The sequence below is a fragment of the Schistocerca piceifrons genome, chromosome 6 (assembly GCF_021461385.2).
Source record: "Schistocerca piceifrons isolate TAMUIC-IGC-003096 chromosome 6, iqSchPice1.1, whole genome shotgun sequence".
Taxonomy (NCBI): domain Eukaryota; kingdom Metazoa; phylum Arthropoda; class Insecta; order Orthoptera; family Acrididae; genus Schistocerca; species Schistocerca piceifrons.
This window is the reverse complement of record NC_060143.1, coordinates 367,302,205-367,323,517: the sequence shown is the minus strand read 5'-3', so window position 1 is coordinate 367,323,517 and position 21,313 is coordinate 367,302,205. Positions and strand designations below refer to the sequence as shown.

The following is a 21,313-nucleotide window of genomic DNA, read 5'->3' as shown; positions in this document are numbered from 1 at the left end:
CCCAGTCTCTTTACTTCTCTTCTCTTTTGCTACTTCGCCCCACCTCACCCTCCCCCCTGCCACTCCCCTGTTCTTGGTCTAACCTGCAGCAGTTCACTGTCCGCCACCCCCACCATACTATCCCTCCCCCTCCCTGCCCCAGCCTCCTCCTTGCCCCCACCCAGTTGCCAAACCCATCATACACTGCTGCTGCTGCTTGCAGTGTGGTTTCAGTTTTCTGAGACTGCAGTTGTGTGTGTGAGTTGCATTTGCTCGAGTGTGTGTGTGTGTGTGTGTGTGTGTGTGTGTGTGTGTGTGTGTGTGTGTGTGTGTGTGTGTGTGCGCGCCAATTGTTGACAAAGCCTGTAATGTCTGAACACTTCAATTGTGAGAGTCTTTTTGCTGTGCCTATTTGCAACTCAGCATCTTTGCTGTATGGTGAGTAGCAACTTTCCTTCTCATAATATTGTTACATTCCATCCTGGATATTACATTGTTTGATTCAGATATAGATATTATTACATGATTTGTTATTCTTGTAGCTGTCATTTCAGCATCTGTACAAGAAAATTGATAGTGTGTACAAATTGTTTCAGCTCCACGTGACTGCAGTGGATTAGGTGTTATAGCTCCTACAATTCCTTGCAATACAACAACTGCATGTATTCATCCAAAATGGATATGTGATGGTGAAAATGACTGCTGGGATTCTAGTGATGAAGCAAACTGTCCAGAAGGTAAGTGCTGCTGTTTTGTGCAAAAATCCTTGTGTTTCACATATTATCATAATTCTTGACTCTGTAGCAGTTCTCTCCTAAATTTTCCCTGTTTATTGGTCTTACTTTCTCTGTTGTATACTCTGTATCATGCATTTCTTGCAGTCATGTTACTGAATGATGCGGGGACTACTGCTGTATCCACACATTGAAAGTTTATGCTCTCCTAAGTGAGAAAGCATATATGTCACAGATATGAGAAACTCATAGAAATTAATCCTAAGACCCAAATATTTTAAAAGTGTGACATTCTATGACATAGGCTGCAGCCCTTAGGAACATATGTGTCCACCACCATAAATAATGCTATATTGTTGATCTGTGTAACTACACTGCAGTTTTTTCTGTGGTAGTGAATTATGTTCAGGGTCAGGTACACAGATTTATCAAGGCAGATATCACAATAAAAATGATTTACATTGACCAACAGGCCTATTTTCTCACGTTCCATAATAATTAAGTCCCAGAAATATAGGATTTTGACACAGTCATCTTTTATGGTGGTGTGCAAGTAAAGACGCCTCTGCATTATGCATTTTACATAGAGAGGAGTACAGAATACCCTGTAGCAGCTTCAGTATACACTTTTTCTCTTTCTCATGCTCCAGTCATTTCTTACTCTGTTAACTGACAATTGTGGGGTGAGACCACTGTCTGTGCTTCTCTCTCTCTCTCACTCTCTCTCTCTAGAAAAAATTATATGCTCAGAAAACTCTCGCTCCACTTCTTAATGTAATACTTATTGTGTTTGTCTTATGACCCCGATGACTCCCATAATGAACACTACAGTGGCTGAGTGCTCTCACCCACTTGAACGTACGTGAAAATCAACGCTAAATGTTATACAAGACCCAAAGTGCGCACTACAGACAGACACTGCAGAATGATGCTATTGACTGAAGCATCTTGCCATACATTACTCCTTGCCGCTGTGCATTGTCCCACCACTCACCTACTTAAGTGGATATCAGTATGGTGTATCAGAGATATAGATTATTTTGTGGTGCTATGGTCTCAGTAACAAAATCTTGCACTTTTAGTATGCTTAATTCTCATTATCATCTCACTGTTTTTCAGATAACTGTTACAATTAAATTTTTTTTATTGGCAGTAGTCACTTACAATGCCTGGGATACAGTAACAGTCTTCTACTCAGAAGGTGGTTACAAAGTATGTTGTTTGTTGTTGTGGTCTTCAGTTCTGAGATTGGTTTGTTGCAGCTCTCCGTGCTACTTTATCCTGTGCAAGCTTCTTCATCTCCCAGTACCTACTGCAACCTACATCCTTCTGAATCTGCTTAGTGTATTCATCTCTTGGTCTCCCTCTACGATTTTTACCCTCCATGCTGCCCTCCAATATTATACTGGTGATCCCTTGATGCCTCAGAATATGTCCTACCAACCAATCCCTTCTTCTAGTCAAGTTGTGCCACAAACTCCTCTTCTCCCCAATTCTATTCAATATCTCCTCATTAGTTATATGATCTTCCCATCTAATCTTCAGCATCCTTCTGTTGCACCACATTTCAAAATCTTCTATTCCCTTCTTGTCCAAACTATCTATCATCCACGTTTCACTTCCATACATGGCTACACTCCATACAAATACTTTCAGAAACGACTTCCTGACACTTAAATCTATACTCGATGTTAACAAATTTCTATTCTTCAGAAACACCTTCCTTGCCATTGCCAGTCTTCATTTTATATCCTCTCTACTTCAACCATCATCAGTTATTTTGCTCCCCAAATAGCAAAACTCCTTTACTACTTTAAGTGTCTCATTTCCTAATCTAATTCCCTCAGCATCACCCGACTTAACTAGACTACATTCCATTATCCTCATTTTGCTTTTGTTGATGTTCATCTTATATCCTCCTTTCAAGACAATGTCCATTCCATTCAACTGCTCTTCCAAGTCTTTTGCTGTCTCGGAATTAGAATGTCATTGGCGAACCTCAAAGTTTTTATTTCTTGTCCAAGGACTTTTATACCTACTCCGAAATTTTCTTTTGTTTCCTTTACTGCTTGCTCTATATACAGATTGAATAACATCGGAGGAGAGGCTACAACCCTGTCTCACTCTCTTCCCAACCACTGCTTCCCTTTCATGTCCCTCTACTCTTATAACTGCCATCTGGTTTCTGTACAAATTGTAAATAGCCTTTCGCTCCCTGTATTTTACTCCTGCCACCTTTAGAATTTGAAAGAGAGTATTCCAGTCAACATTGTCAAAAGCTTTCTCTAAGCCTACAAATGCTAGAAATGTAGGTTTGCCTTTCTTTAATCTTTCTTTTAAGGTAAGTCGTAGGGTCAGTATTGCCAAATGTGTTCTAGTATTTCTACGGAATCAAAACTGATCTTCCCCGAGGTCGGCTTCTACCAGTTTTTCGATTCGTCTATAAAGAATTCATGTTAGTATTTTGTAGCTGTGACTTATTAAACTGATAGTAATTTTCACGTCTGTCAACACCTGCTTCCTTTGGGATTGGAATTATTATATTCTTCTTGAAATCTGAGGATATGTAATTGGAATATTAATGCAAGAAGTCAACTGTCTGGCTGTAAGCATTAAATTTCATGACTGATGTTTTGTAGATTAGTATTGTTCTATTGACAGCAGCACTTCATTATCAGATGGTTAGCATTGCTACCTTCAGTGCAGAAGGACCGATTTAGAGTCCCGGAATGTTCTCTGATGAATCTTGTGAGGCCACACGAGGAGCTGCTTGAATAAAGAGCAAACAGCACAAGCAAGATTCATCTACTGGCAATAACAGCTGGAGGGATTGCTATACACTGCCTCATAATGGTCGATTCTGCCTCAGAATGGTGTGAGTAGTGTGGTGAGTTGCATTGTGGCAGAATCATGTTGAGTTGCATTGTGGCAGGACCATGTTGAGTGCAGAATCAGGAGAGGTCAATTAGTAATTACATACTTTATCGTGCAAGACTGCCATAAAGAGACTGATGACGGCGTTTCAGTGGCATGTGTAGTAATCCAGGCAATAGTTGCTACCTGTGCATGACTTCCAGGTTTGTGACACATTCATACTGTGACAGTGGTGCTACCTCAGCAGAAGGCCCAGGTCAGCGTGTTGGCTGTATTCACATGAGGTAGGCACCTCTGGCGGCCTGTGGGCTTACACTGCAGTGGCAGCGAATAGCAAGCCTGGCGTGAAGATGCCCTGTGCCAAACCCAGGAGTCTTGGAGTCACTTGGAGTGCCTGACAGAGAGACCCTAGGGCAGGTCTACCCTCAGTGACACTGGCTAAAGACCCAGAATCCATCAGATCTGGCAGTGTCTTGCTGTCCACTAGTTAGGCTGATTACACTGTCAAGTGAAGCTGAAGTGCCTAAATGTGGCCATTGGGTGACATGGAGACTGTTACAGAATTTACTGTAGGTGGAAGTCGAGGTACCAGTTGTAGTATGAATACAAGTGCTGCTAAGGGCAGAATTGTATCCAGCTATGTTGTGACTGGAGTGCATCCTAGGTCACTGATGTGACCACAGAAGCACAGTGTTGTGCCACGAGATGTGAAAATCCAGCCCACCACTGTGGCAGACACACACTGTTGTGGAGTATTGTGCCAGCAGTATTTTGGCACACAACAGCAGAATTTTGTAGGCAGCTTGTCTGTTTGCCTCTGAGCGTATTGCAAAGTCTGAACTGTGATAATTGCTGCAACACAGTCATGAATGACAGGAAAATCTCTTACAACAGATTAGGAACTGAACTTTAGACCTTGAGTTAGTGATCTGTCACTTTCTCACTGAGCTACGAAACCACACTTGATTTGCATTTTCAACTTCTCATGGCATAATGAATAGTCCATTAAATTTTGGGCATGCAGCACTCAAATAAAATTTCTTTCACTGATATTTCAGATGCATATTGTCTGGCCATCCCCAGAGTGAGTCGCAAGACTGATGACAAGGTGCCAAGTGCGGCCTGATGTCCTCCACCACGACAGTATTGCGCATGCAGGTCACAAGTCACTAGTCAGTGGCAAAGAGATATGCTTAGACACACACCACCTGTAGCGAAGGTGTATAGACGTTCGATTCGTTCATCGATGTATGTTTAGTGGTGGTGATACCATGATGACTTCTCTGCAGTTTAATTACCCCAAGAGCTGGATTCTACACTGTGCCCAAATTAAAACTATTATCTCCATTTATTAAATTATTAGCTAATCTAATCTCTATAGCTTCCTTAAAGACAGTCCGAAAAGGAAGAGGTGGATGTTAAAATCTTCACATCACTGTAGTTCATTGAACTACATTATCAGTATCAGTACAATGTTCAGCCACATCTGACTTCTCTGGCTGTGATAAGCGGGTGTCTTCAATGTTCCACACATATCTCATAAACGGTGCATGTTTTTTGGCCTTTGTATAACTTCTCACAATTTCCGCAAGGAATCTGATATACACCCACTTTACGAAGTAATAAATCGTCCTTTATAGAGCCAAGTAAAGCTGCAATTTTCGTGGGAGCCAGAAGATCACTTTAACACAGTGTCTCTCGAGAATACGGTCTATCTTTGAGGAAAGAGCAGTCACTTAGGGCAAAAGCACCCTTGATCTGAAGGAATTACTATCTTCTTCCCCATCATATACCTGCATTCTAGGTTTTACATTGAATGCTCAACAAATTTGTTACAGAGAAAATCCATTTATTTTAAAAATGCTCTTGAGGTATGTGAGCTCTTCTTGCAAATTATCTTTATCGGATATACAGTGCGCCCTATGCTCTAAGGTTTTAAGGACACCTATGGTCTGCGAAGGGTGATGGCAGCTAAAGGCATGTAGATATAGACTGTAAGTGTTAGTTTATGATATACAGCATGTCCTAATATACCATCAACTTTAAGGTGAATGACAGCATCCAAAAAGGAGAGGCAGCCATTCTTTTTTATTTCCATAGTAAATTTGATACTAGCATGGATAGAATTCAAATGCTCAAGAAATTGATGTAATTCGTGCATCCCATGTGGCCATATTACAAATGTGTCATCCACATACTGTTGGTTTAAAACATGCTGTGTCCAGTGTCATGTCTTCCATGGAATAAATTAGCTACCAGAGGGGAGAGGGGGCTTTCTATAGCAACTTCCATCAATCTGCTCATAAAATTCACCATTAAACTGAAAATAAGATGACAAAAGCACATGTTCCAATAAGGCTGTGATGTTCTTATCAAGAGTCCTAGAGTCCTTTAAAGGTACCTTGGTATGTAATGATACCATGTCAAAACTAATGAGACCATCCATACTATTTAGCCTGGCATTGCCAAGTCTCTGAATAAAATCCATGAAATTATGAATGTGGTTTCTACATTTTCCTACCAACAATTTTAATAAGGAAGCTATTTGGCAGAAAAAATACATTGGTGAACCACTAGTGCTTGTTATAGGCCACTTTATCTGTATAACGTCCCTTAGTTAACAAGTGTGGGGCACTCAAAATGCAAGTTAAGAATAATTCATTTATTGTGAGAAGGAACCTCCCACAAGCCATTCCTCTTCCTTCCCAGTAGAAGATATACAGTATATAAAAAAATCATATGTACAAAGTTTTAAGAGTGTTTAGAGGAGATAAAAAGAAACATTTTTTATGTGACAGAAATGTCACAGGATCACCGGTACCCATTACGGTACATGGAAGTTGTGACACTAGTAATGTTCAGAGATGGTGTTCAAACTGCCATGTGATGGATATTTTTTTAGAGATGTTATTGAAAATATTGTCAATTTATATTAACGCACATCTAGCATCTGCATACTAATGATTGTCTAACACACTCAAAACAACCAGATGTGTCATGAACGATGGCTGCAGCTTCAGCCAAATGGGCAGCCAGCTCATTTGGAGTTTTTACCAGTGTCTCATACACAAAACGTTTCATTTCCCCATACAAAAAGAAATGCATAGGACATCGGCAACATCTCTAAAACAATATTCATCACATGGCAGTTTGAACAGTGCACGAAATCGGTAGTGTCAAAACCTTCTAGTGGGGAAATGACACATCTGTGACATTTTGTCCAATAAAAATATGTTTCTTTTTATCTCCCATAAATTTCATAAAATTAAAACATACAGTTTTTTATACCCTATATATTGTTCTGAAAGCTAACAGCTGTTTGATTCTTTTTTAAATGTGTTTGTACTGGCAGTATTTGGAGATTCAGCTTCTGAAATGTTGTTGTTGTTGTGGTCTTCAGTCCTGAGACTGGTTTGATGCAGCTCTCCATACTACTCTATCCTGTGCAAGCTTCTTCATCTCCCAATACATACTGCAGCCTACAACCTTCTGAATCTGTTTAGTGTATTCATCTCTTGGTCTCCCTCTACAATTTTTACCCTCCACGCTGCCCTCCAATATTAAATTGGTGATTCCTTGATGCCTCAGAACATGTCCTACCAACCAATCCCTTCTTCTAGTCAAGTTGTGCCACAAACTCCTCTTCTCCCCAGTCCTATTCAATACTTCTTCATTAGTTACATGATCTACCCATCTAATCTTCAGCATTCTTCTGTAGCACCACATTTCAAACGCTTCTATTTTCTTCTTGTCCAAACTATTTATCGTCCATGTTTCACTTCCATACATGGCTACACTCCATACAAATACTTTCAGAAACGACTTCCTGACATTTAAATCCATACTCGATGTTAAAAAATTTCTCTTCTTCAGAAACGCTTTCCTTCCCATTGCCAGTCTACATTTTATATCCTCTCTACTTTGACCATCATCAGTTATTTTGCTCCCCAAATAGCAAAACTCCTTTACTACTTTAAGTGTCTCATTTCCTAATCTAATTCCCTGAGCATTGCCCGACTTAATTCGACTACATTCCATTATCCTCTTTTTGTTTTTGTTTATATTCATCTTATATCCTCCCTTCAAGACACTGTCCATTCCATTCAACTGCTCCTCCAAGTTCTTTGCTGTCTCTGACAGAATTACAATGTCATCGGTGAACCTCAAAGTTTTTATATCTTCTCCATGGATTTTAATACCTACACTGAATTTTTCTTTTGTTTCCTTTACTGCTTGCTCAATATACAGATTGAATAACATCGGGGAGAGGCTACAACTCTGTCTCACTCCCTTCCCAACCACTGCTTCCCTTTCATACCCCTCGACTCTTATAACTGCCATCTGGTTTCTGTACAAATTGTAAATAGCCTTTCACTCCCTGTATTTTACCCCTGCCACCTTCAGAATTTGAAAGAGATTATTCCAGTCAACATTGTCAAAAGCTTTCTCCAAGTCTACAAATGCTAGAAACGTAGGTTTGCCTTTCCTTAATCTTTCTTCTAAGATAAGTCGTAGGGTCAGTATTGCCTCACATGTTCCCATATTTCTACGGAATCCAAACTGATCTTCCCCGAGGTCGGCTTCTACCATTTTTCCATTCGTCTGTGCAGAATTCACGTTAGTATTTTGCAGCCGTGACTTATTAAACTGATAGTTCGGTAATTTTCACATCTGTCAACGCCTGCTTTCTTTGGGATTGGAATTATGATATTCTTCTTGAAGATGGTAGAGTTTTGTCAGGACTGGCTCTCCCAAGGCCGTCAGTAGTTCTAATGGAATGTTGTCTACTCCCGGGGCCTTGTTTCGACTTAACTCTTTCAGTGCTCTATCAAATTCTTCACGCAGTATCATATCTCCCATTTCATCATCATCTACATCCTCTTCCATTTCCATAATATTGTCCTCAAGAACATCGCCCTCGTATAGTCCCTCTATATACTCCTTCCACCTTTCTGCTTTCCCTTCTTTGCTTAGAACTGGGTTTCCATCTGAGCCCTTGATATTCATGCAAGTGGTTCTCTTTTCTCCAAAGGTCTCTTTAATTTTCCTGTAGGCAGTATCTATCTTACCCCTAGTGAGGTAAGCCTCAACATCCTTACATTTGTCCTCTAGCTATGCCTGCTTAGCCATTTTGCACTTCCTGTCAATCTTATTTTTGAGACGTTAGTATTCCTTTTTGCGTGCTTCATTTACTGCATTTTTATATTTTCTCCTTCCATCAATTAAATTCAGTATTTCTTCTGTCACCCAAGGATTTCTACTAGCCCTCGTCTTTTTACCTACTTGATCCTCTGCTGCCTTCACCACTTCATCCCTCAAAGCTATCCATTCTTCTTCTACCGTGTTTCTTTCCCCCATTCTTGTCAATTGTTCCTTTATGCTCTTCCTGAAACTCTCTACAACCTCTGGTTCTTTCAGTTTATCCAGGTCCTATCTCCTCAAATTGCCACCTTTTTGCAGTTTCTTCAGTTTTAATCAACAGTTTGTAACCAATAGATTGTGGTCAGAGTCCACATCTGCCCCTGGAAATGTCTTACAATTTAAAACCTGGTTCCTAAATCTCTGTCTTACCATTATATAATCTATCCGACACCTCTCAGTATCTCCAGGCTTCTTCCATGTATACAACCTCCTTTTATGATTCTTGAACCAAGTGTTAGCTATGATTAAGTTGTGCTCTATGCAAAATTCTACCAGGCGGCTTCCTCTTTCATTTCTTACCCCCAATCCATATTCACCTACTACGTTTCCTCCTCTTCCTTTTCCTACTATCGAATTCCAGTCACCACGACTATTAAATTTTCATCTCCCTTCACTATCTGAATGATTTCTTTTATCTCATCATACATTTCTTCAATTTCTTCATCATCTGCAGAGCTAGTTGGCATATAGACTTGTACCACTGTTGTAGGCGTGGGCTTCGTGTCTCTTGGCCACAATAATGCGTTCACTATGTTGTTTGTAGTAGCTTACCAGAACTCCTATTTTTTTATTCATTATTAAACCTACTCCTGCATTATCCCTATTTGATTTTGTATTTATAACCCTGTATTCACCTGACCAAATGTGTTGTTCCTCCTGCCACCGAACTTTGCTAATTCCCACTATATCTAACTGTAACCTATCCATTTCCCTTTTTAAATTTTCTAATCTACCTGCCCGATTAAGGGATCTGACATTCCACGCTCCGATCCGTAAAATGCCAGTTTTCTTTCTCCTGATAACGACGTCCTCCTGAGTAGTCCCCGCCCGGAGATCCGAATGGGGGACTATTTTACCTCCAGAATATTTTACCCAAGAGGACGCCATCATCATTTATCTATACAGAAAAGCTGCATGCCTTCGGGAAAAATTACGGCCGTAGTTTCCCCTTGCTTTCAGCCGTTCACAGTACCAGCACAGCAAGGCCGTTTTGGTTAATGTTACAAGGCCAGATCTGTCAATTATCCAGACTGTTGCCCCTGCAACTACTGAAAAGGCTGCTGCCTCTCTTCAGGAACCATACATTTGTCTGGCCTCTCAACAGATACCCCTCTGTTGTGGTTGCACCTACGGTACGGCTATCTGTGTCGCTGAGGCACGCAAGCCTCCCCACCAATGGCAAGGTCTATGGTTCATGGGGGGCTTCTGAAATACTAGCTAGATTTAATGTCTTTTTATTCCTCAATCCATTTTTCTGCAGTCCTTATTCTTTGCATCCTATGTATTTCACGCTTTTGTCGTACAGGCTATATTATGTATCTCAGTTCCCACATTTCATTACTCTCCTCCACCCTACCACCCAAGCTGCTGTTATCACTCTCCTTGTGTTTCAAATGGAATCATCTTCTGTGCCCAGTCTTCCAATCCCCTTCCCCATCCCAGCCTGTAAAATGACATTTTGTTGAACAATAAGCAAGCACTTCATAGAAATAGACAATTGACACTGTCTCCCTCAAAAATTTATTAATAACTGGTTGAAGTTACAGGAGTGACTTATATTATTCAATCTGTTTGGTTTCTCATAATGCAATGTCATCTTCAAAGTTACCTGTAAGATATCTCCCAGCATTCATATTTATAAAAATTAACTGGATAGCATCAATTTGAAAGGGGCAAGATGAAGTCACATACAAATACTTACTTAATTTGGTACTGTAGATGTTGCATAGTATTCAAATTCAAGCCAACAAAAGTAATGAATAAAAGCTTCTTAGTTAACGTGCTGTGGGAAGTTAACTTAGTACTTTTTATTCAGTGTGTTCATCACAAAAAGACCTCATCCTCAAACAAAAATAGAGAAACAGACAATCTGAGTGATAAAAATTGGGGGATTTATCTTGTAGTGAAATTTTAAACATCTGTGCAAAGAAGAATGTGAGATTTTTTATACATTCTAGTTACAACCTCCGCATGCCGAGATGATCAGTTCCGATGCCAAAATGGAAAATGTATCAGTATGCAGTGGCGCTGTGATAATGCTAATGACTGTGATGATGTTGGTGAAGATAATCTAAGTTCAGATGAGAGGAACTGTGGTAAGTATTGAGTCTGGAATTTACCTACTTTCCTTTTGTCTGAGGAACCTTAGTGGGATAAAGTATGAAATCAGAGGCCCTATTCTGTTAATGGCTGGTAATCATAGTTGTTGCAGATGAAATCATGGGTAACAAGTGGATCACACATCACTGATATGATACAAGAGGAAGTGAGAGTATCAGTTTGTTTTTAGTCACTTCTTTTTATTTAAGAAGTAAATTGTGCCTGTTTCTTTCTATGCATAAAAAAATACAATTGAAGTGTCTTGATGGACACCAAATAATGCAATGAGTAAAGACAATCAACCACCAGTGATATAATGGTGACACTGTGCAGTGAGTAGCTACAACAACAAGAAGCTCGAGCATACCCTCACTCATGCACATGCATGTCTTCCACACTCATGCGCACGCGCAAGTGCGCGCGCGCGCGCACACACACACACACACACACACACACACACACACACACACACACACACACTCATTCCTTAGCTTCTTCTTAGTGTATGTATATATTTCTCAAGACTTCCACAGTATGATGAATGGTTGTATGGTTGTTTGTACTCATTTCATTCCATGAAAGAAATATGCATTTCGATTTACACTTCGGAGTGTTTCTTCCAAGTTATGATATTATTTCTTTCCAGTGACAAAAAAGAACTTTTTAAAATACTTGGAGAACTACTGTATTTACTCGAATCTAAGCCGCACTTTTTTTTCCTGTTTTTGTAGTCCAAAAAACCGCCTGTGGCTTAGAATCGAGTGCAGAGTAAGCGGAAGTTCTGAAAAATGTTGGTAGGTCCCGTCACAACTAACTTCTGCCATCGAATATATGTAGTGCTACACAGGCATGTTTTGCAGGCACAAAGATAAATACTGGCGCCAAAATCTCTGCGTCAGTAAATAAATAAAAAAAAGGTGGAAGACGAGCTTTTTTTTTTTCCGCCCCGAGTTTCGACCACTGCATTTTCATACATTATCCAATAAAGTAAATGCAAATGCCGTATTGTTCATCTTCAAATTTAGCAGCATTTCAATGAACTACGAAAATCCAACTGCCAAGACTGTTTGGGATGTTTGTCAATATGGCCAACTCTACGTTCCTAATTTTTTCCTACCTCGGGAAGAGATGGTTGCTAATAGGAACTTTTATGAAGTGCAAATCACATGCAATATTCTCTTCACCATAAGAATAAAACAAATATAAACATTTTGCCATGTATTCTTTCGTGTTTGCTGCTATCTCGTTTAAATCCTGTCCGCCTAATAAACTACGAAACTAGAGTGAGACAACAGCAAACGCGGAAGAATATACATATTATGTCATGTTTATATTTGTATTATTCTTATGCCTAATAGTGATACAGTCAGAAATGAAGCACGGCAATTGACTAGATTTTTAAATCTAAGATGACTCTAATTTCTGTGCAGAATGTAATGTACTAAGGAGGCGCCTGCAAAGATTTTCAAACGGAGAAAAATTTTCGCTAAATTCTCGTTCGGAACATCATCTATCATACACAGTCTATTATTTGGTTCTTGTTGATCATTATCAAAGAAAGCAGCAGTGTATGTAACAACAAATAGCAGTCTCTTGCCATTGTCTCACTAATGAGACGATTCCTCTCTCTCTCTCTCTCTCTCTCTCTCTCTCTCTCTCTCTCTTTTTAATTGTAAGCGGCAGTAGTGTGCACAAAAGCAAGCCATGCCATGAACGACGACAGGCCGTAGACACTCATTATCAGAATGCGACAAACAATGCATGACACAGTACAGTAATGCATATTCAGCTTAGAGTGACGTAAACACCTATAACAAAGAGAACAGCACTTATCAGATCAAAGAAAAATAAGCAATCACTTCAAACCAGATGAAGCACGTGAAAAAGGAAGGGTACCCGAATAAATATGGACGGAGCACCTGACGCATAGCAATGGCTACCTGGTAAAGCTTAACTGCTAAGCTTACGACTCGAACCAAACTACTGTGGCTTTATCGTCATTCATTCGAGCTAAATTGTTTCTCTTATTACAATGGGCCAACTTTGTTTCGATTTGGAGGTGTGGCCTAAAACTTTTCTCTCCCCTTGAATTTCAAGTCTCAAATTTCAGGTGCGGCGTAGATTCGGGAAAATTTTTTTTCCTTGATTTCGAGTGTCATTTTTCAGGTGCGGCTTAGATTCGAGTGCGGCTTAGTAAATACGGTATAGTGACCAGTTGGCTGGTTGTGGTATTTCCAGTAACAATCTGCAGCCAATGCAGGTCAACCACCAGAATAATGGATAAATCAGCGTTGACTTTTTAGTCTTTTCTGCTCACTTGATGACACAAATTTCATAAAATATATATAAATAATCAATCTTTATTATTCTCTTTCAATGTAAATGTTTTTGCAATTTGTGACAGTAAAATGGTGGTATCAGAAACTACTTGACAATAGAAAATAACTGTTTAAAATTTGATTCTTAGCTGGATCAGTTTCATGGTTGCCGATATTTTCTGTTTTGTTGTCTGTCCTATGACATGGGCTATACAAATAGCCTTTATGGCATGGGCCATGCAGATGTTCTTCATGATGTTGATGTTGGCTATGCAAATAGCCAACTGAATCTCATACTATCAGTGAGCTGTATTTACGAAGAAATCATACAAAGAGACCAAAATATCTTTTTTAGTTACAAAAGATAAAAATGAACTGTTATAGTTCTACCATCAAACATCTGTGTACGTATTACATTAATTCCTTCAACAGCATAATTCTTGCTGTAGACTGTCAAATCATACTTACACTAAAAAGGTAAGGCAAATACACTAAAAAGGTAAGGTAAAGTCTGTGGTGCTCAACCTGTGAATTGACTTCTGACCTGACTGCACGTAGAGCATAGTCTTTGTGTTTGCTGTGACTCTACTATGGGGAATGTGGCAAGTCAGTCATCATCCTGTATGTGTTTTACCTCTTGAAAGGATCTCCTATACTCAGTTTAATAGCAGGCTGAATGGACCTGGGGCTATGCCAGAGGGACTGGAATGAGAAAAAAATCCCTGCTCCTAGGTGGGACCTCAGGGACTGATGTCAAGCACTCCACCTGCTAGACCATCATGGCCATTACACGTGCACTCTGTATCTGAAAAGTATCTGACACTCCCTGAATCGATTCCGTGTTATGTCAAGTTTCGAACCTAGAGTAGGCCTATATAAGTGTAAACATATTGTGTTAACACATCAACCTATTTCTTGTCAGAGTGTCAGTAAAGAACTGAATGAGTTTAAATGGGTCATGATTGTATAAGCTTACAATTTCTGATACATAATTTAGACTGATTTCACAGTATTTGGGGCCACTGATAGAGATATTATTATGAAGTGGAAATGTCAGGAAAGTATTAAGCACAATAATTACCCCGATTTCCTAAGGTATTCCAAACTCTAGGCTACACTAACTAAACAAATTACCAGAAATCCGTAACAGGATCTCTCCAATCAAACCACCTACCCCATTATCAAGTTACAATTTTGTCCTTGCTGTCAGCAATGAAAACTGAGGTTAAGAACAGAAAAATATGAGTAACTGTGGATTTAAAAAAAGAATCAAAAGTTTTTCGTGGTCTTGTGGATAATTTAGTTTTAAAATTAAGATGTTGATAGACTGCCGCAGGTACAACTAATAACCAATGAAACTGCTATGTATGGAACCAAAATGGCACTTCATGCTCTGTGGAGAATATTATGAGACAATCTTAGGTTTCTTATAAACAAGTAGCTTTAGAAAATTGTTTTGAAATACAATGTAACTATCATACTCAGTAGCATGTACTCATCAAAAGAATTAAATACTTCTAAGGAAGACCAAAAAGTATTTCAGTATTGCTGAAAGTAGAACAGAATCAAGTTTCTGGTGTTTAACTTTTCGGTTACCTCCCAAAACTGGTTCTTCAATATGAATCCTGAAAATAATTTAATTTAATGTGCTTGATTGTGAGTAAAGGTGTTCTGATAATGTGAGACCTACTTCCATTATCATTATTGGGATGAATCGTAATTCTGATATTTTTTTATTGCAGCACAGCAAAACTGCCCTTCAGATCAGTTTCGATGCAACAACTCCGAATGTATTCCATCATCATGGGAATGTGATGGTCTGCCAGACTGCCTTGACAATTCAGATGAATCTGAACTTTGCCGTAAGTCTATAATTTTATGGAAACAAATACTATAGTAGTTGCGCATTTTCTATTTCTAGATCATTTCTGTAACCTTCTTACTTTCAAACATATTTTAGTAAACCTCAGAAGACAAAAGAAGAAATGAGTATTTCACAAGTTGGCATACAGTGTACAATAAAGACAACAGAAAACTAATTTTCCTTTCATAGTAAGCTATTATTTGTTCTGTTATTTAACTAATTTGTGACTAAAGTTGAAAAGCTGTATCTGACACATATTGAAGAATATTCTCAGAAAATATTTTTAATCCCTGCATTACATAAATTTTTTATCTAAAAATATGATCTTTGTCAGAAGGAAAACATTTGTGAGAAGAAAAGACCATAAGACATTTTAAAGTTGCCTCCCCCTGACATACTAAATAAAAGAGAGCAGCCTATATTAAACTTTGATATTTATCATTTCTTTTTAAATTTGGAAAATATAAAATGAATGACATTGTCAATGCTTAAGATTTTATATGATGATATAGTTCATGAATAGAGACAGAGGATCCAATATTCTCAAGTTTTCAGTGCCTGATGAATTCATTGTATTAAGAGGCTGTCTAGTTTGTTCAATATTGACAAATGAGATATTTCATTTTGCAAGTATAATCTGTTTCGCAAATAGTGACTAGGTATTAGCTATACATCTGATTCTCTAGCACACATTAGAGCTTTCTCCCCCCTTTACAGATTAGTTCATTGCTTTCTCGTTAATTTATACACAGTCCACACTAATGTACAGTTTTCGGACATTGACATGTACACTATATTACCATCATTAAAAATATGATGTACTATTAGCTGTAGTATTTTGCATTCATTTTCACATACAAATGGTGTTTACAGAATGAGATTTTCACTCTGCAGCGGAGTGTGCTCTGATATGAAACTTCCTGGCAGATTAAAACTGTGTGCCCGACCGAGACTCGAACTCGGGACCTTTGCCTTTCACGGGCAAATGCTCTACCATCTGAGCTACTGAAGCACGACTCACGCCCGATACTCACAGCTTTACTTCTGCCAGTATCTCGTCTCCTGCCTTCCAAACTTTACAGAAGCTCTTCTGCGAACCTTGCAGAACTAGCACTCCTGAAAGAAAAGATACTGCGGAGACATGGCTTAGCCACAGCCTAGGGGATGTTTCCAGAATGAGATTTTCACTCTGCAGCGGAGTGTGCGCTGATATGAAACTTCCTGGCAGATTAAAACTGTGTGCCCGACCGAGACTCGAACTCGGGACCTTTACCTTTCGCGGGCAAGTGCTCTACCATCTGAGCTACCGAAGCACGACTCATGCCCGGTACTCTGATGCAGACGGTGGCTGTGAACGGAGCAGGCACCACGCCTCCACAAATGCTAACAGTTAGCAGATAGTATTGGTGGAGGTGTAGCACCTGCTCCATTCACAGCGACCACCTACCAGCATTGTGCAAAGTCTGAAGATGGTCTAAAATAGACCAAAACCAGTAATCTCATATTTAAAAAAATTATTGCAGCAATCTCTGATAAAATTGTTCATACGGATACAGTAGTCTGTGAAACAGAAATTATTACATAAATATGCATTTTGAGGCAGAATTTGCGTCTGTATTTGCATTTATTGCAAATGTAAATTTTTCAGCTTCCTATTTATTTGGTTGTCCATCTTTACTTTCTCCTTGTTTCAGCCTGTTGTTCAGCATTGACTTTGGTATTCTGACTTCATTTATTCTTGCGGCATGTTTCTTTCATTTGTTTCTGTATTTTACTATTCTGTCAGTCATATTTAAAATTGCTAGTATTGTTTAACTTTGTCAGGCATATGTATTTTTTATCTCCTTCTATTATCTCTATTTTATTAGCTTTTTAATTCGTCAGTATTCAACATTTACAGTCACACACAGTGGTCCCACAACCATTATTCTTTAGAATTAATGCATTGTTTCTTATCTCTTGCTTCTATTTTCATTGTCCCATAGAAACACTGAAATTTAATGTGTTATTGAAATCTTAACATAACCATAAAACAATTTCTCAATATTTTCATTTTCTTTAATAACAACTAACTCACTTCTGTAAATACCATAAGTATTATCTTTTTTGTAAATATATTTAATTTTGTACACCTGTGTCACTATCATAAACCCCTGTTGAAGATTGCCTCTAGATTCACCTAAAATGTATTAGTGTGGTCAGACAGTAAAGTAGATAGAGGTTTCCAAACTAAGCTTCTTATGTATCTGAAAAGGGGAGTTTACAATCTGTGTATTACTAGTTTTTAATTTTGGCATTGAAACATGGATTTTTGATGCTAAAACGACTCAGTACGAGAGGCTTGTTCAGTGGGCAATGGAGAGATGCATTTTGGAAATAAATAGGAAAGGCATAAAGCAAACAGATGTATAAGGGAACAGACTGCAGTTGGAGATGTAATTAAGACCAGAAAGAGAATGAAATGAGGATGGTGGGACATGGAGCCTGGCAAATGCGTGGTAAAAAAGGAGTCATTTGTTGTATTCCAAAATATAAGAGAGGAAAGAGATGGTGGCGTAATAGAAGGTTAGTAGGTGATAGTGGAAAACATGCAGAAACTCCATGGACATGATGCATGTAAAAGTTGTATGTAATAATGAACACTTTTAGTCCACAGATCATATCACTTTATTTTTACTTTCTGAAATTATTATGAAGTTCACCTTTAAAATTTGTAGTTCCTTTTGCATTTTGTTTGTTTGTGACACATAACCCATACATATCACACTAGTACTTTGATCCACCTTTCTGTTCAAAAAATCTGTAATAATTTAAAAGGGCTGTTAAACTGCTCATAATCAGTCCTACTGTCCAAGGCTTTCTGAGGATTTCCAGTAGGAAAACTGCCACATGACTGCATATCAGATGTTCATGGTAAACCCAATAGTAGGGCTTTCACTTGATTCTCTCTGATCTGAAAGTTTTCACCCTTTTGGAAACTGGCCTGATCACACTGCAAAGTCCTGGCTGCCACAAGATATTGGACATGTGGTCTCTTTGATGTAGTCTGTCCATCTGGGTTGCCACTGGTTTAGATATGCCACTATTAGCATTACCTGTTGGCTTGCTTTGTTAGAGCACACACATAATTGCCCACTGATGTTGTCTTAGTAATTTTTGGAGTAATAGTAAGACACATAACATAAAAATAGTGTTTCATGAACAGTTTTCAGACTAGCTCGTGAAAGGTACCTATCACCGTTAAGGAGTTTACAGTAATTGTAACCTACAGTGATGACTTGGTATCCAAAATTTGACTTAAAAGTCAGTTACAGTGCAGACCACAGCCAGTGTGTTGCACAGTTTGAGCTTCAGAATCTGCATTCTGTAGTACCAAGCAATATCCTTAAGGCTATTTTTGTTTCTGATTAAAAATAATTTTTAGTATCAACAGTACCCAGGCATGAAATGTGTGCTGACTATACAGTTTTTTCACAACCTGTGCCTTAAAGTTTCAAGCATGTTTTAAATATCTTATATGTTATTACACGCCTTCAATTTGGGTCATCATTTGCAAATGGATTATGTACACTGCACTAACAAATGAATTTATAATGTTTACACAGGGCACAGGAAATGTCCAGAGACAGATCATAAATGTAATTCAACTGGACGTTGCATTCCTCTTGCTTGGGTATGTGATCATGAAGATGATTGTAAGGACCAGTCTGATGAAAGCATAGAGCAGGGTTGCTTACAGGCACCCTGTTTATCACAGGAGTTCCAGTGTCTTAATCAGCAATGTATATCCATGGTAAGTTTAATGCATTAAGGACACTAATACCGGAGACCTAATGCTTAAAACAAAAATAAGAAGAATAACTACTGTGTTAGCTGAATTATATAAAATCATATGGAAGATATCAAATATTTATAGCATTATTTGTTTTATATTACTTATCATTGACAAAATAAAAATATGATGATTATTCTCCAGTTACTAAACTAATTATTGATGCAAATGTGACAATAAATTAATGCAGTGCCCATCAAGCACTGCCAAGTGTATACGCTTCATCTCCAGAAGTCAGTACACAACTGTTTAGGAGAAGGTCAATTAAACTGTACATACACATATATATTTTTACGAAATGAAACTTGACTTTTTTCTTATTACTGCGTAACATTATATGGTATTACTACAAACAAATAAAATAGTTGGAGATTTTATTTTAATATCGCATGGTTGCCAGCTGCAGGTTGTGGCACTAGGTGGAGAGGAGAGAGAGAGTTGAATGCTCAAAAACCTGAGAATTTGGAAAAAGAAATGTATTGGAGGGGATAGGTAATAGAGTGTGAAGTTAGGAGAGAAAGGCAAATAGGAACAAGAGGCAACAGAGTCAGTACAGGAGAGAGGATCAAAAGTTGACAGCAGAAGTTTGAAACAAGGAAACAAGAAAAGGTAACAGATCATAAAATTAAAAAAAATATATACGAGGGCGGTTCAGAAAGTAACCTCCGATTGGTCACAGTGCGGGTTGTGGGGGGAGTAGCGATGCCATCTGTGCGTTCACGCACTCAACAGGTCAGTCGGCATCAAGCCGTGGTCGAGTGAACGTCGTACCTGCGCTAGTTTAGTTTTTGTGGCAGTTTGAAATGTGTGCTGCAATAGAAAACCCCGCCAAATGTGAAGTGTGTGCTGTCATAAGGTTTTTTGCAGCCAAAGGATATTCTGCAGCAGCTATTCATTGTGAGCTTTGTGCCGTGTACGGACCAAGAGTTATGAGTGAAGGAGTTGTCCGTGAATGGGTACGTTTATTTAAAAGTGGACGAGAAAACGTTCATAATGAAGAGAGGAGTGGTAGACCATCATTGGTGACTGACGAACTCGTTCAGACAGTTGATGCAAAAGTTCGTGAAAATCGACGTTTCTCAATGTCGGAGTTGTCTACTGGTTTTCCACAGATTTCTGAGACTCTCTTGTACGAGATAGTGACAGCAAGATTGGGTTACCGTAAGTTCTGTGCACGATGGGTGCCCAAAATTCTTACCGACCACCACAAAACTCAAAGAATGGCCTCTGCATTAGACTTTCTGTCACGTTATGAGGACGAAGGAGAACCATTGTTAAACAGAATCGTGACCGGTGACGAAACCTGGATTAAGTACGTGAACCCTGAGACAAAAGAACAATCAAAGATGTGGGCACATTCAAATTCGCCTGCCAAACCAAGAAAAGCCTCGCAAGATTTTTCTGCCAGAAAACTGATGGCAACGGTGTTTTGGGATGCCAAAGGGGTGTTGTTGGTTGAATTCATGGAACATGGTACGACCATTAATCAAGACGTGTACTGTGAAACAATAAAAAAGTTACGACGGGCTATACAGAACAAACGCCGTGGTATGCTGACTTCCGGTATCGTTTTTTTGCACGATAACGCCCGTCCTCACTCTGCTCGCAGAACAACGGCCCTTCTTGAGTCCTTCAAGTGGGACGTTATCAACCATCCACCTTACAGCCCAGACCTGGCGCCAAGTGATTATCACCTCTTCATGCATTTGAAGAAATGGCTCGGGTCACAGCGTTTTGATGACGACGAAGAGCTCAAAGATGCGGTCACAGGCTGGCTCCAGGCACAAGCGGGTGATTTTTATGCAGAAGGAATTTTAAAGCTTGTGAAGAGATACGATAAGTGCCTCAATCGCTATGGAGACTATGTAGAAAAATAGTGCAAAGATGTAGTTGTAAGATGTATATATTAAAATATTTTTATTTAACTTGGTGTATTTTTTTAAATCAACCGGAGGTTACTTTCTGAACGGCCCTCGTATACATAAAGATGGGAAACAAAGAATAATTAAAACAGAATTTTCTATCTGCCATCGAGGTGAGATGAAGAACCCAAGTTCTGAAGCTGAGCCAGTTTATTCATCACTTTGTTTACTTACCCATCTGGTCCTTACAGATTCCACTACATGGAGAGACAAATGGTTTCTCTCACACTTTTGTTTGTAGTATTCTCAGAATTTTACATTTGCATGAT

General features: G+C 38.9%; 1 protein-coding gene across 1 annotated transcript in view; it reads left to right on the top strand.

Moving 5' to 3' along the window:
- The window catches only part of LOC124802490 (low-density lipoprotein receptor-related protein 1), a 735,000-nt gene that overhangs the window by 593,430 nt on the left and 120,257 nt on the right, over positions 1-21,313 (top strand). The window contains exons 43-46 of the mRNA XM_047263305.1: positions 576-716; positions 10,967-11,104; positions 15,169-15,288; positions 18,896-19,083. Coding sequence (XP_047119261.1) covers positions 576-716; positions 10,967-11,104; positions 15,169-15,288; positions 18,896-19,083 — 587 coding nt within the window. The remainder of the gene's footprint in view (positions 1-575; positions 717-10,966; positions 11,105-15,168; positions 15,289-18,895; positions 19,084-21,313) is intronic.